Raw genomic sequence first — 17,537 nt, 5'->3', positions numbered from 1 at the left:
GAATTGCTACAGGTTCACAGACGCCCAGCTGGATGCGTGACACCAATGCCAAAACATCCCGTGAGACAGCTACTGCTTGTGAACCTGCAAGGGCAGTTGTCTTGCTGGTAGGGAGCGAACATGAATGGGTTGACTGGAGACCAGCCAGATGGTAGTTCAGAGGCTGACAGGGAATCCTCTGGAAACAAAGTCTGCACCATGGTAGCTTTTAACTCTTTTCTCTGGAATACCAATTGCAGCCGAGAGATGTGTCTTTACAGTTAGGAGTTGCCTTCAGCGCTTCTGAGCCCACAAATCTGCTGCTTCTGTCACCAAGAAGGCACTATTTTTTTTTTCCCCATTTCCTTAAACCCAAGCCAACATTTTGCTAGGAACAACTTACTGCAAACAGTAGTTAAATGGACTAATTTTAATTTTATTATTTTCTGCCAAGACGTATCAGTTAACTTTGTCTGTTTTGCTTAGGTGGTAAACTCTCTGGTCGTTTAGTTCAGGGTGTCTAAATCATTACACAATATCTTTTCAGTTCACTCCCTCAGCCCTACCTATTGTGATAATACATATGTCATCCTGCCAAGAATAATATCACAGGGCATTTGTACCTTACAGGCAGGGTGAGTGTGTGAAACCAAGAAAACCAATAAATGTTAAGAAAAAGAATATCCAAATCAAACTGTTTTTTCCTGGGGTAGATAGTGTTGGACATTCTGTGTTGGACCTCCTGGATTGTGTCTGATGGATGCACTACAGAGTCCTTGGCAAACAAAAGACAAACAGATGTAGACAAAATGTCCTCTAAGACAAGATGGTGAAAATCACAACAAATGAGACCATTATAAATAAAACACCAAAGAAAACAAAGTAATTTTTGTGATCTGAATTCTAGAGGAGAGTCACATGGTACGTCTGTTCCTTGTGAAGAGACTTTTGTCTTCACCCAGTTTCCCATGCAAACAGGCTAGAGGTTTGCTATAGCATGGAAAAATGTGGTCTGTTTAGAAGATGTGATGTCCCCCCAGCCTACGAGGTGATGGGAACTCTATCCTATGGACACATGGTGACAGGTGTCCCCCAGCCCCTGGGGGTTCCCCCGCGACAGTGAAGCACAGACAGGTCAGGGATGACTGGGGCTCCCTTACATGCCAATGTAACCCTCGGCTCCCCTGTTTGTGGAGATGAGCCTTTAATCACATATATATCAATAAATATGTTAGGGTAGGATTCATCACACTTAAACTTAGCCTTCTATAATGAGGTGTCTAGCACAAACTGCTCAAACAGGCTGCCTCTCCAGGCAATAATGAAAAGGAGCACTTCCACCCCGTGGCACCCACCTCAGGCTGGAAGGGATTGCTCTCTGGAGCTCCTGTCTGTCGTTCTGTAGTTGTGAGTGGTAGCTTTGATTAGACTGCTTGCTTTGAAATACCTACAACTGGGTGAAAACAATCCTAGCTCTAGGAAAAGACGTGCTTTGCCTCATGGACTTCTGGCTGGTGGGGCTCTGTGTAGGGAGATGTACATCATCAAGAGCGGAAAGAAGACGGTAGAAAAAACAAATCAAGACACAATTTTGTATCAAAAGTAAAAACTGCATTGTACTTTGGTAAGCTAGCAATCCTGATGTTAATTACGTATGTATGTACACATCAGTATGTTAAATACTGTTCTGCTAGCAATCCTGATGTTAATTACGTATGTATATCCACATCCGTATGTTAAATACTGTTCTGTTACTTACAGAAACACAGATTGTGCAGGGGCTGAGGACTGCTGACTAACGCTGAAGTACCTGTACATTCTATATATTTATAAAAGCAAAAGTGTTTCTAGTGCAATAATACCACATTCTTTCCAACATCGTTACAGATTTAATTTTCTTAACATGGAAACCAGAAGTTTGTCTTTAGGAGGCGTGTAACTCTCTTCTTGTCAGGGTCAAATTCAAATTGCTTTATTCCACAGAAGAAATACAGGAAGTGAAAGAAACACATGAATTATGACATTGCGGGTGATAAGATTAGTATGCTTTAACAACATCCAGAAAGAGCTCAGAAAAACTTTGGATACACTTGTACTGCCAACAGCATCTGCTCCCAGGTGTACCCTCTGCAAAACGGTGCACAGCAGCACAGGGACACCTTTCATAGCAAACCAGCCATGCACATACTGCATAATATACTTCATGAATCCCATGAGGTGATCTTACAAAAAATTTATCCTGTGTGTTTCCGCAGATTAAAATATCAGCTGTTACACATCGCCTGTGTTGAAACCCTCCAGAAGGGTGTATTTCTAGCCACCTGTGGGTATTGCACAGCCTGGAGCGTGGCACAGAGCATGGCAAGGTGCGAGTAGCTACAAGCTTTCCGGGGTGCTGCCAGATACCGTGCAGGGAAGGAGAGATCCAGCCTGGGGCAGCCACATCCACACTGCCCACCGGGCATGCGGCTGCAGTTAAGGATCCCCAGCACTATGTATAAGACTTATTTTGGAGGAAGCTGATAAATTTGCTGGGAATCAATTAACATGCATGGGTTTTGATGATCAGGAGCTAACTGGGAAGCTGTGCCATTTGCCAGTGTGGATGTACCCTTGAGTCTGTTCCAGCATCTCCCTGTCTAAGTAACATTGTCCCTCATGCAGGAGAAGCTAATGCCAATTATTATTCTCAAAGCGGTGCCATTCTATGTCAGAGGGCCAGTCTGTGATAGCCTTGCTCACGGCAGGTAGACCTTATGATGTTGAGACTGTCTTGTCTTGAGTGGTGCTCTTCATGGTGTGAGGTGCATGTCAACACGAACACAGATATATCAATCTGTCCCTTAGAGCTGGTCTTTCCAGCTGTGAAGCTGTCCCCAGAGGTATATCATCACTGTTTTTCAAGGGGGTAAAGAGAAGCATGAGAGTGTTACGTGACTATTTCAGGGTCTTGTTGGTCATCCTGAGGGCTATGAGCTGCATTTAGAAGTACCTCTCTCTGCCCAAGCACTTTCAGCCCTATCACCCTGAGCATTTCATACAGATTTTATTAAGAATAGTTACTCACTTTCATGTTGAAAAACAGCATCAATCTTCCCATTAATTCCTGGAAATGCATCTCTTATCAGTATGGGCTTCCTGTCCATAGACTGACTTCTTTTATCATAACTGAGAAAAATTATAAGCAAACTGGTGTCAATAAAAACTGTAAACAACTCATGATTAATTCAGCTCACCTCATTACCTTCTACCTACCAACAGGTAACTGAGTTCATCAAAGACTTTCAGTACCATTTAGGTAGCACTGAGACCGACACTATGTGCCATAGATAATATACACTATTAGCTGCATTGGAAGAATTGCTCCTGTTTACATCAGCTCAAGATAAGTCTAAGAATATGTAATCTATGAATCCTCATCATAAATCTGTGAAACATTTTTCTAAGAGACTGTACCTAAAGGAGAGGTAGATGATCTTATCTCAAACATAAGTTAGATTTGTAATATTGCTTTCATGTGCCGCCTCTGTAAGAAATGTTTATCAGGAAAAATCTGATTTTTTTCTTAAGCTATTCATTATTTTAAGTCATTTTACTGAAGTTACTTGCAGCAGATGATTACATTTTTAGTAAAGTGCAGTTTATCTATCAGTGCTGGAATAAGAAGGCTTCTGAAAGCATTTTCCTTCTGATACCTTTGCTCGTTAAGAGATTTAATGATCAGACAAACTGCTCAGCTGAAGTCCTTCAACCTATGGGAGTTTGAACTAAAATGTGGAAGTCTGATCTTCTGCTTAAACTACAAGTATGCGGCTGAATAGTTACTCCAGGATGATCTCTGTGTGTACAGTGACTTGGGCATGGTGGTGGCAGGAAAGAGAGAAATTGTGTCATTCATCTGCAAAAGTTTGGGTTATCTACCGCTTATGTTATAGGAGCCCCTCCCTCAGTTGTTAGAAGTGTATGTCCTGTAACACAAACCTGAGCAGCAGGGATTGGATTCAAAAGAGGAAATAATAACCATGCACAACAGATAATTCCTTGCAGTACGTGGCATTTATCAGCAACTTTATGAAACTATGTGTCGGTAACCAGAAAAAGGGTGGGATACTGCTTCTTACCCCACAGAAATGTTTTTGATATAGATCATGAGCTTCTGACTGATTTCCTGAGCTGACTGTTGGAGCTGTAGGATGGCTTTTTTTTCCCAAGGCAGTGAAATGAAAATAAATAAATAAATAAACATAAGAACTGCTAAATAATTAAATCAATTAAAAGGAAGGCTAAAAGCACTGTTTCACTTCCCTCTCAAATATTTTTCCATAGCCAGTTGTGACACTGGAAGAGATTACCAAAAGTGTGTGACTAATACATCCTAAATCATGACAGGATATTGATCATGTGATTAAGTTTGCTCTTATTTAGGAAAGTAGCACAGGAAATATTACCTCCAAAATTTGTCCTCTATGAAGTAATATGTTTTGCCCTCATTTCCATTATAAAAAGCAGCATCAATTTTGGTAACATTCTTGGAAAAGCCCAGGATGCAGACTTTTTGGGGGTATCCAGGAAGTATGGTGTCTCCTCTCACAACCCAGAATTCATTCCCTATCAAGAAAAGTTGATGAAAACATGTTATCAGGTTCTTCTTCTGGGAATGGCATGATTCTTTTCATGAAAGCTAATCTTTTAATGGAAAAATGCAGAGAGAAAATAATGGTTACTTGATAACAATCTACATACTAGTTCTGGGGTCCAAAAAAAAAAAGCAAGGATTCTTCGCACCACATTTTATGAAAACTGAAATTTCAGTCCTCCTTCATACTTAAGTTAGTTTTCCACAAGCTAGGAAGAAGCATGTGTTATTATTTTTAAATTCAATAGATAATTTTCCAGACAAAAAGGAAAATAATAACACTGATTTTGGCAGGGAAACTTTCCTATATTGACATTAAAAAATAAGATACATGTTCCTTATCATGGATAATATTTTTGTTATCTCTGTGATTGAAATAAACCAACTTATTGGACTAAATTAAAGCTTGTGGAATCTTACAGAAAGAGCTCAAGTGTTTTTTAAGCCAGACACAAACTCTCAAGGCTACTTGGAAGACAACACAAGAAAATCAAAGGACAACACTTTACCTTTAAAAATGACAGCTTCATCTTTTTCAGGAATTTCATATGCAGCATCAACACCAGGTGGCAGCCGTGGCCAAAATGAAGATATTAAATTAAAATCAGCTGTTCTGACTGCAGGATGCTTGCGCCAAAAATGCCTTACATAAAGATAGAACAGGTTTTAAATAAAATCAGACGTTCACACACACTGATGCATGAAACCACATCATGGCAACCAGGGCAGGATTTATCTGAGTAAACCCATCCATGTACCCTGAGTTAGTCACCCTAAGCTCCTTGTAATGCCAACGGAAAGAAAGTTATTTCCATGGTGGGATTCCTCTCATCTTGATACAGACATCTAAAATAGGTCAGATGAAGTGTTTTGTCAAAACAGTTATTATATTCCCTTATGCAGGAAAGGAGCCTGGCTCACATGGTTGGTATGGGGTAGGATGTTGGGAATGAAACCCCACCCTGGGGTTACCAACACCAGCTTAGAGAAACAGTTAGTGTGTGTGAGGATCTTCTGCAAAATAACACATTATTGGCTTTGTGGACTCCAAAATCTGAGGTCAAAAATTGCTTTATGTTGATTTTTGGGGAGGGTCTGAAGCAGGGGAAGTACAACCATATCACATGAAAAGGAGGGGAATCAGCGCTTTTACCCCTTCTCTTCAAGAGTTTGGGCTGTTATGCCCTGGAGAGGAACAGTTTGTCTGAGTTTAGCACTGAATCAATTATCCTTTCCTTTCATTATTATACTAAATCACCACTGCAGTGGCTCTTCAATCACATACTGTGTCAAGACTGGTGAACCCTCAGCTCTCTCAGAGCAAGGACAGCAATGAAGGTACTGAGTGTCCCAGGGCTGGTGGTGCCTTTTGCCAAAGCTGAACTCTCCCAGATGCCAAACACCTGGGACTTGCTTACAGCCTAAAGTCAAAACAGCCCATGTTTTCAGAGGAGCCATCTTTCCCCATTCTATTCATAGCATGCCCTGTTTCAAAAGTGATCTTCCTCCTTATGCTTATCTCTCTCATCATTTCTCCATCACTCTCTTTGGTTTTGCCTCTCACCTCTTATCCTGATTCCTTGTCTCACCTTCCTGCCTAGAATGGCTGATATTCTGGGTAACGTTATTTTTCCATGCTACAGGGCATAATTTAAAAATGATACTCAGTTATTTTACTTTCAGAAAGCTGACTTACTTGTCTTTAAAGAACATTATTTCTCCACGGAAAGTGGTGACAGCATCAAAAGTTAAATCAGGGCCACAGGTGTTTGGCAGTGCAGGATCTCTTGACTCAGTTGGGTCTTTTATCTCAGTAGATTCCCTCTGGTCACTGTGGTTGTTAGAAGATGGTCCTAAAAGAAGCAGTTTATGGAAGAAATTAAAGTGAGAACTCATTCAGGTATAGTGAGTACACAAAAATGTCACTGAAAGGCATTCCAAAGTCTTTGAAATTATAACTATGAGTTGATTAATAAGGTGAATTACCATAGAGGGACTGAATGCCATTAATATCATCCTGATGGAGAGGGAATACTGATGGGTCAAATTTCCTATAAACTGGGTACATCAGAGCATTGGGGTCTTTGGAATGGAAAAGTCCCAGCGAATGGCCAAACTCATGAGCAGCAACATAAAACAGGTTCGTACCTGAAAACAACAAACAAAACACATAACAGGAGAGCTGTGTCTTTTCATTTGTCCTTGAAACATGAAGGACACAAGGTAGGTCAGAAGCTTTCAGAACTGCTTGCCTAAGAAAGTGAAGCTGTTATGGGAAATTCTAGTCAGAAAGAAAAATAATGCAATCATTACAGTAAAGTACAAGGAAATAGTTTGTAGGTCCTGCAGAAGTCAGTGTGGGAGAAGGACCCTGGAGCAGCGCAGGTGAGGTAACTGCACAGGGAGAGACAAAGCAGGTTGGAGGAGTGGGAAGAAGAGGGCTGCCAGATCCCTCAGCTCCCTCCCAAATAAATCTCCACCCAGTCCATGGCAGAAGTTCAGCTTGGGCCTTAACTTTTTAAATCACAGGGCTCAGAGTCTTTTTACAGCTATGGAAACCAGCTGCCCAATGCTCCTTCTGATCAGCCCCATTTTTAAGCACTTCTTAAGGAAGAGAAGGGACAGACACCGCATCCTTGATTTCATGTACAGCCTGCTTCAGGAAGGGCTTGGAGACCATTATTTCCTACCCTCTGTGCTTTTTGTCCAGGTTTCGTCCTCATCAAAGTGAGCATCTCCACCAAAGTCCTTGCCAGGTGCGTAGGCGTGAGCAATGGACCCTCCTGGGCCATCAAAGGGGATGAAGTCATTGTGACCTGAGGATCAAATCCCACACACAGCTGACTGGGGGTTATGGAGGTAACAGATCTCAGCCATGCACAGACCTCTCTGTTCTGCTGATTTTGTAAACTTTCAAGTTCCCCTTCCACACAAATTTGCGAAAAGCTCTCTTTTTCACAGGGAAAACTTAGGAAAAATTGAACTGATGCATCAGGAGTGAAATCCTGGTTTCCTCAAGAAATGGGTGGACATTTACATACTGCTGCTGCAAGGGAAGAGGAGGATGTGGTTTAGGTTGAAATATATTTCCTTTTTTGCTCATAAGTTAAAATTTTCGTGAACTCTGTGTCAGCAGCCATCAGGTGGTTACCTGAACCTGAGTAGTAATTTAAGTGTTGATGTCAGAAGCAAGATCCTGGAAAGATTGTAAGCCCTTGAACGTAATCTCCAGAGAAGGATTTAAGGACATAGAGGTTACGTGCAGTGCCTGCACACTGTGCATAGCTGAGATGAGTGGATATGTTTGGGTGGGAACAGAGAAGCTGACTAGAAGAGTGCATGTGTGCATGATTGTTGATGAAAGAGGGAAGGCTGCTGGTAAGCCTACCCTGAGGGCAATGCCAAAAATATAAGCCTTGAGTCTGTCTAGAACTTACTTAGCTCACACAAAGCACATGTCTAATCCCAGGAGTGTAACTAGAGCTACTCACTCCGTAATGCTCCGAGCCTGGATATATCCCACAAGCCCTAAGCCTCTTGTGGTTCATGCACACATTGGGCATCAGATACTAGGTATAGATCCATTGAACTACTGACAGCTCATTACATTTATTTTCTCCCTCCTTCTCTTCATCTGCCTCTATACCCTACCCCAAAGATTGTTGAGAATTATAACCATAGCACCTTGAGCAGGAACTGTGTTTTTCTGTCTGCTTGTTCAACCTGACACTGAACTTAGCACATGCTACCTATGAGAAGAAATCATTGGCATTTCACGTCAACTGCTCCTTACAGGGAGTAACTTGGCGATAACTCATAATGGTTGTGTAGAGTTTTACCTCTGGCTGCAAAGGAGATTATTATGTCTGCATCACCTCTGTCCTTCTTGATGAATTTCAGTGGGGTCACGCTGCTCCAAACACTTAACGCTTTCTTGATCGCTGCATTGACATCTGCTGGACGCAGGTCTGGTGTGTAGTTTAATATCCTTTAAAATATAAGATAGAAAACCAGCTGTGTTCCTATGACTTACGCTGTGTAACACACTGTCTTTACATTAAGAATTTCAGTATAATTACCTGTATGTCAGAACTTGTTTTGCCCATTTTGGCTCTCCTGCAAAGGTGGAGAACCCAGCTACATCAGGAAATCCACAGCGACGTTTCTGTACCAGGTCCAAAGTACCAGAATCCAGTTTCCCTGTCACCTCCAGCCCAAAGAATTCCTGCATTTCTTTTATTTTTTGGATCATTGCACTATTACTTTTCCAAATGAAAGACTCCTCATCTTTCTTAAAGCCATAATAATTTTCCAGGTACTTCTACTGGAAAAAAAAAAAAAAAAAAAAAAAGCAATTTATAAGAGTCAATGGTGTTTGCTTTTGAAGTTTGTAAAAATTACACTAACATCACTTCAGACATGTACCTTTGCAACTTTTCTTTCTGTTCCATGGGAGCATGGATAATAGAGTTTGATAATGTATGAATATTTTTCTCTTAATGATAGTTTTTTGCATTATATTATAATTATAAACGTTTCGCAGTTTATTCAGAATACATTAAAAATTAGCATTTGTCTAATAAATTGATTATTTTCTGTTAATGTACCCTCCATTTACCCTGTGCTCTAGGGTTACCCAGAGTCCTTTAGAACAGGCAGTGCAGAAGCTGATTGAAATATATGAACGAATAACAAAATTTCAGCAGCAGTATCCCATTTTCCCACATTTTTTGATAGAAATAATTCAGACAAAATAATATCCTTATCTTATGAAGAGTTATGTCTCATAATACCAGAAGTTACATAAATAACCACATTTCCACCTGAACTACAAATCAAATGTAGACTGATTCAGGATTTTAATTATTTGTATAATCAACACCTAAGTGAATGCATCATCAGTTTTACTTGTTCTCTACAAAAAACAAAAACAAGATTGAATTGGGGTTAAAGAGGCCTTTGTCATTGTGGTACAGAATGGAGTCCCCTCTATTTTGAGAAATACTCAATCACAATCATTCTACTGGAATTTGCAGAACTAACTCCTCAGCTACTATGTACTAGTTTCAGAGACCACAATGGGTGCTGAACAGTTGTTAAAGATCTCCTCCCCAGAGGTCTACCTTCCTCACCTGGATAAGCTGCATGCCTCCTTCTTTCTTCTGCCTTCTATCTGCAGGAAAAGCACAAGAAAATGCTGCACATAATAACAGGAGAAATGGGAGGTTCTCCATTCTTATTTTCACTAGCCTTTAGAAAAGTCTTCTTTGTAGTCTGCCACACACCTCTTTCACCTTTATATAGCACTCGTTAGCTTTATAAAGCTTTCCAATCCCTGACTCATTGATCTTCACAATTTCTAGTTAGCAACAAAACACATGCAAAACAATTGTTTTACCATAAAAAAGATTGGTGCTGCCTTTCACCCAGTTCCACCCTTGTGCAGGTTTTGCAACATGGAAATATGATTAATGAGGAGATAATAGGCGTGTAGTTCTTTTTAATAAGCTCATTAACCTTTTAGTTATTAAAATGTAGACTTGCTCCCCAAAAACTTAAAGCCTATCTCTTTAATGTTTTCCATTCAAATTTCATATTAATTTCAAATGGGTTGTTGAAGTATCTAAAGGGAAAAACATTCACAGAAGGTTACAGGGCTGTAGACTACAAGTAGAAAAATTGTTTTCTAGTTTTTCTTGTAGTTATTTGTACAGGAGCATGTACTTTTGGAGGCTATTATACTGCCATCATCTTTCCTTTCAGTAGAGTCCTTCAAAATTAAAAGGTCAGTTCTGTAACTCCCTGTTTGATGAAGCAGTGCTTTGTTTATGCAGTTTATCTTTGAACAGTTTTCATCTGGATGAAACTTCCTTTTGTCTGCAGAAAAACATGGAAGTCCCACAAGGAAATGAAACCACTTTTCTCGGTGTAGCTAAACTCATTATAAAAATTGAGCCAAGGTGTTTGCGTGCCACTTTTACTGAGCAGTTTCCATTGTTCTCAGAGAATTGCCCAATTACTTTGTATTTCACAGTCTCCTTCTTTTATACTTACTATAAGGTTTTAGAAAGCACTGAGGTTTTCTGGATCAAACCGTTTGATGGTTTTCCCAGAGGAGAGGGTCCTCTGTTCTCCATGTCTGTTATCGGTGGTAAGAACTGCTAAGCCTCAACATCAGGTCGACTCTAGCGTTGGGTCCACTCTTCCTCCATGTCCCATCACACCCTCCGCGTACTGCCACAAATAAGAACAAAGCAGAGGTGATGCTGAAGGCCCTGGGAATGATGAAGAGAGATGTCTACTGCCATTGAAGACAACCTCCTGTATCTGAGACGTCTGCGTGGGGCTGACACAGGATTTAGGGTACACCTGCAGCACTGCAGGGCAGGCGGGATATTGTATGTGCAGAGAAATAAACCACCTTCCACAGAGCTGTCAGGATAATAGACCGATGAAAGGCGAGATTATAGGTATACTGTAAAATTGAGATATTTGCTGAATTTTTTGCCTGCTGAAGAGCACTGTGTTGGTACTCGAAGGATCCCCAGAGCCCGACATGCCTTGTGGCCATCCACAGTGGGAAACGGGGCACTGCTAGGTCCAGGCAGCTGAAACAGGGCCAGACCCTAGCAAGGCTGGTGGGACTTTGCAGGGGTTGTCTGGCCACTGAGAAGTGAATTCCTACCCTGAGAGCAGACACCTAAGCGAAGCATTCATGTTATGGCAGAGGCCCCCTCCTTGGTCCTGGAAGGAGATGGACATGCTCAGGGAATGACCCAGAACCAGGGCAGCTGAGCCAAGGGGAAGCAATCCCCTGAGGAAGCTTTTGATAATGACTCTACTCACATAGTTATGTTAGGTGCTCCTAACTGAGTGGGTGAGATCAATCTAAAAATTGGGTGCAGAGTTCTCCTGTGCAGCTTACACACCCACAATACCTCTCTGCAGAAATAGCTTCTGGTACTTCCAGCCTCACTATAGCTTTCCAACTTTTTTCTCTTCCCACAGAGTGTCTCTATGTGTACAGTGTCTCTATGGATCTAGAGGAAAGAAGTAACTTTCCAGGCTGTAGGACTTGATAAATTTTCCTCACTCATCTTTCTCTCTAACGAAAGGGCCATTAGAAGCCATCAAAACCATCTAGGAAGCTATTGATGAAATTCATAGAGTTTTCTGATTAGCAACCTTCTCAAATACATCCTTTTGCTACTCTGTCAATCTCTTTCTCACTTTTGTTGATATTATTCACCTTTGCCCTCAAGAGATCAATCACCTCCTCAAGTATTTTTCAATCACCTAGCATATGTTTTATGAAGAAAACTCCAGAACCACAGAGATCTTCTTTGATGTCATCCTCTGAAGTGACTTCATCTAGAAGCAGTATAACATGTAATGACAATGTCTTGTTTTGGCTTAAAGAAGTGAGTGTGAAAATTACTGTGTTCTTCTTCTTTCAGTCTTTAAAAGTGCTGGATAATCTCTTAAGATTGCCCTTATCTTTCCCTCTTCCAGAGTCAGTCTTCTGCCTTGGATGCATTCCTGTAGCCCCAGACCTTGCTAGCTATACCAGAGAAAGACATGTAACATTGACAAGAAATGTTAAAATTTGCTTTTTTTTTGGCAAGGTTATTGCTAATGCACAGTTTATGTATTTAAAACATAATGCATACCGTAGCCTAAAGAAAAGAAAAGTGAAAGAACATCTCACAGACCCTGAACAGGATGTAATTACATTGGTTTGTTTTGCAAAGGGCAAGGACTTAATTACACAGACCTTGAAACTGTCCCACTCTGCTGCCTTACGCACCCTCAGTGTCCTGGCGAGGCTGGACTCTGGTAGCAGTGTAGGACCCCTGGCCAAAACCTAGGAGAGCAGGTCCATGCACGGGAAGCTTCTGAGCTGCAAAACTGCAGCTTCAGCCTGTGCCACCGATCAGCGGGGCTTAACTCAGCGCCTTCGGCACCTCCTTCCTGGCTGTGCCGCAAACCCTCAGACCTGGCTGCACAAACCCAGCCTCAGAAATATCGTATTGCTGATGAAGATGAGTGTGTGACCTACTTCTGGCTTTTATATAACAGTCATCCGTCTCCAGCACGGTAATGCTGATTCACTGGCAGGGCCCCTCTTGTCCCAGTCATCTTGCACACAGGTCACCCGTGCTTTACAGTGCTGAGTGTTAGGGACCTCCCGGCAGCTTAATTCTTCATTTTATGCTTGCTTGTGGCAGTGTTGTCTGTCCCTGTGAGTGGAGTCTTACTTTGTATGCAAAACCTACCCAGGAAGATCTTAAATCCCAGGCACAGAGATCAGCATTAGACATATATTTCCAAATTTTCTCCACAACCACAGCAACTGTCTTGAAAATCAGGCCAGGAAGAGGAAATGCGGAAGATCCTTGTCACAATAGCTCCAAAGACTTCTGTGTAACACATTCATTCTCCTTCCCGAAAAACAACATATGGCAGCTGCTGCTAGTGGGTCTCAACCAGTCTTCCAGCTGCAGAGCGAGTGCTTGTGACTGAGCTGTCGGATGCCCAGGTCTGGAGCCCATCGCTCTGCTGTGGCATTTAGAAGGGCCCGGTACATGTGACTGCAGTGCCAGCAGAGCAGAAGCTCCCCAGACTCTTTTTGCTTCTTGTGCTCCTGACATTTTTGTGTTAGTATGTACTGTTACAAGCTCACACAGCTAATGCTCCATAAGGGCCCTATTAAACTGCCGGTGAAATCATTAAGACATTTTGCCCGAGTTTTCACGTGCAAGAGATTGGGTCTGGGACAACAGTTTTGCAGTCGAGAATTTCAGACGTTGCTGGGTTTTTTTGTGTGTCTCTATTTTTGCATGCCTAGTCTCAGACTTCAGGGAAAGTTCATATTCACACAGGATGAGTACTTGAAAGTAGGTTTATGAACAAATTTCCCCTGCTGGTATCCAAGAGGCTTTTAATTCCGGCAATCATTTATGAGTTATAACAAAATCATGGTTACAAGAAATCTTCTCTTGCCCACTGACTGTAGACAGGCAGCTCCAGCACTCCTGTTTCCAAACCCATCTGAATTACGTATTATTATACCATTTGCCAGGAATGTCATTGCTTTTCCCAAACCAAAAGTAATGTTCTTTCGTTACTAAAGTTTAAGACATTAACAAGGAAAAATCAGATGGAAAATCCATGACTTATACATCTCACCAGTCCCCTTGTCCAGGTGAAATCCATGCTGTGTTGTCTTCCATTTATGCTCCAGGTTAGACCAAAACACAGGACACTTTCTAGATTCTCCTTCACAGCCAAGTAAATATGATTTATTTTTCAGATACTACTAGTTTAAGCTAATTAGTACCTCGAGGTGGGGGGAATATTTTAATTTAACTGTTTCATTGAAGTCACAACTAAAAAACAGCACCAGCTTTATGTAAAAAAACGTTTATATAACGGCAAAGGTGAGTCATCGTAAACATCATCAATGTTCTGTTTCACCATTGCTGAAATGTGCTTTTTGCTTCCTCCTTAAGCACTTTCACGTCTCAGCCAACAATGAGAGCCTAAAGGCCTGATTTCTGAAGGTAGCCTTCACATAGAAGAAGGTATCTAGTTAGGATATCAAAGTGTGTAGGCACTTTTAAAATCAAAGGGAATTAACTCCACTATTTATGTACAAGCAGTACTCACAAGTACCCTGCCTAACCCTGGAGGCATCTAAAGTCCTTGGATTGAAGTTTCTTCTGGACAGGCTGTGTACACAGCACAAGCTATTGAGAAAGATACTGGGAGATGTTGGGGCAACACCAGTTTTCCTATGTCTCTGCCCTGCCTGGACTACTGCCAGGTGAGCTCACCAACTTGTCAGTCCATGACTTCACCGTGGTACACCATGGCCCTCGTGGCAATGCTGAGCTGTTCACTCCCTACTTGACTTCTAATCCCTGCTGAGATTTACAAGTTAATTTCTCACCTAGGTTCACAGAATAACAGAATCACAGAATCGGTTTGGTTGGAAGAGACCTCTGGGATCATCGAGTCCAACCTTTGCCCTCACGCCCCCATGTCAACTAGACCATGGCACTAAGTGCCACCTCCAGTCTTTTCTTAAACCCCTCCAGGGATGGGGACCCCACCGCCTCCCTGGGCAGCCCATGCCAATGCCTAACAACCTCTTCTGTGAAGAAATGCCTCCTAATGTCTAACTTGAACTTCCCCTGGTGCAGTTTCAGACCATGCCCTCTTGTCCTGTCACAAGTTGCCCGGGAGAAGAGGCCGACCGCCACCTGGGTACCCCCTCCTGTCAGGTCGTTGTAGAGAGCGATCAGGTCTCCCCTCAGCCTCCTCTTCTCCAGACCAAACCCCCCCAGCTCCCTCAGCCGCTCCCCATCAGACTTGTGCTCCAGACCCTTCACCACCTTCGTTGCCCTTCTCTCGGGACTCGCTCCAGCAGCTAAATGTCCTTCTTGTGGTGAGGGGCTCAAAACTGAACACAGCACTCGAGGTGCGGCCTCACCAGTGCCAAGTACAGGGGGGCGATCCCTGCCCTGGTCCTGCTGGCCACACTGCTCCTGTAGGTTGGTTTGAGGCCTTGCTTTAGCGGTGCTCAGTGTGTATCTAGCATGTCACAAAGTGTACATGAGGAGCACAACATGGCATAGAAGAGGTTTTCCAAGATCAGACATGGCAGCATCTCAGCTGCCTGTCCTTGGCCTTGTCTGCTAGCACAGTGGGACAGTGGGTCTGTGGGTACACTGGGAGACACATGGCTTCCTCTGGCCCTGACGGGTGGTGCGACAGACATTAGTGGGTGTTTTGACTGGATGTCTGAGGGATCTGCCCTGTGCAGAAGACTGGGAGCAAACCTCACCTCTGCCTAATGGGGTTTGAGCTGTGGTAACCGGAAGATTGTCCTCATCAGCTGTTCCCATCCCCTCTTGCTGCCTTTGCCAGTTCTGCTAGAGAAAGACGAATAGCAAGGAGGAGTCAACTTCCTTGTACAGTCACATTATCAGAACAGTGTTGTGTGAGATGGGATCAAAACCCTTCGAGGAGAGGATGGACTTCCACCAAGCTTTCTTACAGTCCAAGGTATGTTTAAGTCACTGAGCTATTGCCCTGTGAAGGTGACCCAAACAAGGTGGACAGAGCAAGCACATGTGCTTTTGTCTATGTCTCACCACTCTTCCACTAGAGGATTCATCTCTGGTAGTTACATGAAAATCCTGGCATTTTTTTCTTATCACTTGTTTGCTCTGGGAAGTGGTTCTTGTCAGCGGTTTCTTGTCCAGCATTGCAAGCTGGACTGTCAGCCCTGATTCCATTCCCATGGCACCTGGTCACAGCTCAGCAAGGGTAATCCTCTGACTCCCTGGGACCCCGTGACCATATCGCCATCACTTCCCACCCTGCCTGCATGCTCTCTCCATCCCCAAACTGGACACCTACCTTTCTGTCCAGTCACTCATGTCCTGCTGTACCAACGACTGCCCACCAAAACCACCCACAGCGGCACTGGAGCATGGATTCTCTCAGCCCATTGCCATGTTCCCCATCTACCACCAGGCACTCATTCCCATCCCTGCCTTGACCCCTCTGTCCCCATGCGGTGGGGTCATGGCAGTGAGGCCACTGCCACCAGTCTCTCCACAGCGCTTCCCACACCGTCACATAGGATGTCCTCCTACAACTTCCGCCTCCCCCACATTGTTCCTGAGTGTCTTTGTTTCCTTCCTCTGTCCCCCAGGTCACTTCTTATTGCCTGTTGAAACTGCCCACTTACTTCTGCTTCTCTTTAACTTCCCTCTTACGAACACTAAGCCCTGCTAAAAATGGTGATGGGGTCCCGGCATCATTCAGGCTTGTGTGTGATTATATCAGATGCTTTGTCACCAGCAAACTGAACCAGAACACAAGAACGCTGCTATACTTGAGCAAAATACTTTATTACTCAAAAACAACTTGATTAATAAATAGTTTGAAAACAAAATAAATTAAAACTGTACATTAAGTTTTACATTTTTAAGGTTTTAAATTGGAATTATCAAAGGCCATCATTTCAGACTCAGATGCACAGTCACAGCTGAATGACATTGTTTATAACCGAGGAATGTGAAAAAACATTTGTGGTACAAATACAGTCCTGCACCATCCCTTAATATTTCTAGCAATTAAACCAGCTGTTGCTCTTCATTATACGGATGAGTTTCTTGTTCTTCATGTCAAGCTCATACTGGTTCGCTCCATGGAAAAAGTAGAAATGTCCTAGAATTGGAAGGACAAAATATTGGCAAATTAATATTTCCTTTTTGTATACCTATTGATATACACTTGCTGTTTTCTTGCATGATTTAAAAAAAAAATCAGAACAAACATTTAATATGTACATATATATATATGTATTTGAAACATGTTTTCTTGGCTTTGATTGGTAGTCTTTTGTTTTGTTTTTAATTGCATTTTAATTTATTTACCATTTTTCTGAAGGGCAGCATCAACTGTGTGGCCAATTCCTTGGAAGTCAGTTGCTATTTTTCTTGGATATCCCCTTTCCATTGATTGGGTATTTTCATTGAAACTAAATAAAGAATATGCATGAAAACAAGAAACAAGCACGTGATCAATGTTGAAACTAGGTGGAATTTGTATTCAATAAGCCTACTCTCAGCTGAAAATCCAGTAACTGCGAGAACCTGTGATCTCATAGAACTGTAAATGTCCTGGCTGTGTGAATTTTTACATCCTTAGTGGCCTATGCAAGGCTGTTTTCAGAACATCGGACTAAATAGTTCACTTCCATTCCCTGAGACTGATAATATGGCTGGATGGTGCTTATACTGAGTAATAAACTTAAATAATTAAAACTGAATATTTTAATTTTACAGCATCCAATCTATGAAGTGACCCCATGAGTGGAATGTGAACTTTTGGTGTAATAACACTC

The 17,537-nt window shown here is 42.3% G+C and overlaps 2 protein-coding genes across 2 annotated transcripts in view; both read right to left on the bottom strand.

Annotated features, from left to right (window-relative positions):
- Nucleotides 1-1,877: 1,877 nt before the first annotated feature.
- LOC104163036 (stromelysin-1-like) lies at nt 1,878-9,849 on the bottom strand. Its single transcript, XM_009701915.1, has 10 exons — nt 9,748-9,849; nt 8,695-8,936; nt 8,455-8,603; nt 7,306-7,431; nt 6,602-6,763; nt 6,312-6,468; nt 5,125-5,258; nt 4,428-4,587; nt 3,047-3,147; nt 1,878-1,978 (listed from the first exon to the last, which is right to left on the bottom strand). The coding sequence occupies exons 1-10, from the start codon at nt 9,847-9,849 to the stop codon at nt 1,878-1,880; spliced, it is 1,434 nt and encodes a 477-aa protein (XP_009700217.1).
- A 6,668-nt stretch (nt 9,850-16,517) lies between these two features.
- The window catches only part of LOC104163039 (stromelysin-1-like), a gene marked incomplete at its 5' end in the record, with an annotated part of 2,346 nt that continues 1,326 nt past the window's right edge, over nt 16,518-17,537 (bottom strand). The window contains 2 exons of the mRNA XM_009701918.1: nt 16,518-16,858; nt 17,068-17,171. Of these exons, the coding sequence (XP_009700220.1) occupies nt 16,758-16,858; nt 17,068-17,171 (205 nt within the window). The remainder of the gene's footprint in view (nt 16,859-17,067; nt 17,172-17,537) is intronic.

This window comes from Cariama cristata, unplaced genomic scaffold (assembly GCF_000690535.1).
Source record: "Cariama cristata isolate BGI_N322 unplaced genomic scaffold, ASM69053v1 scaffold2096, whole genome shotgun sequence".
NCBI lineage: Eukaryota > Metazoa > Chordata > Aves > Cariamiformes > Cariamidae > Cariama > Cariama cristata.
Note: the sequence above shows the minus strand (reverse complement) of the source record. Positions and strands in the feature narration are given on the sequence as shown.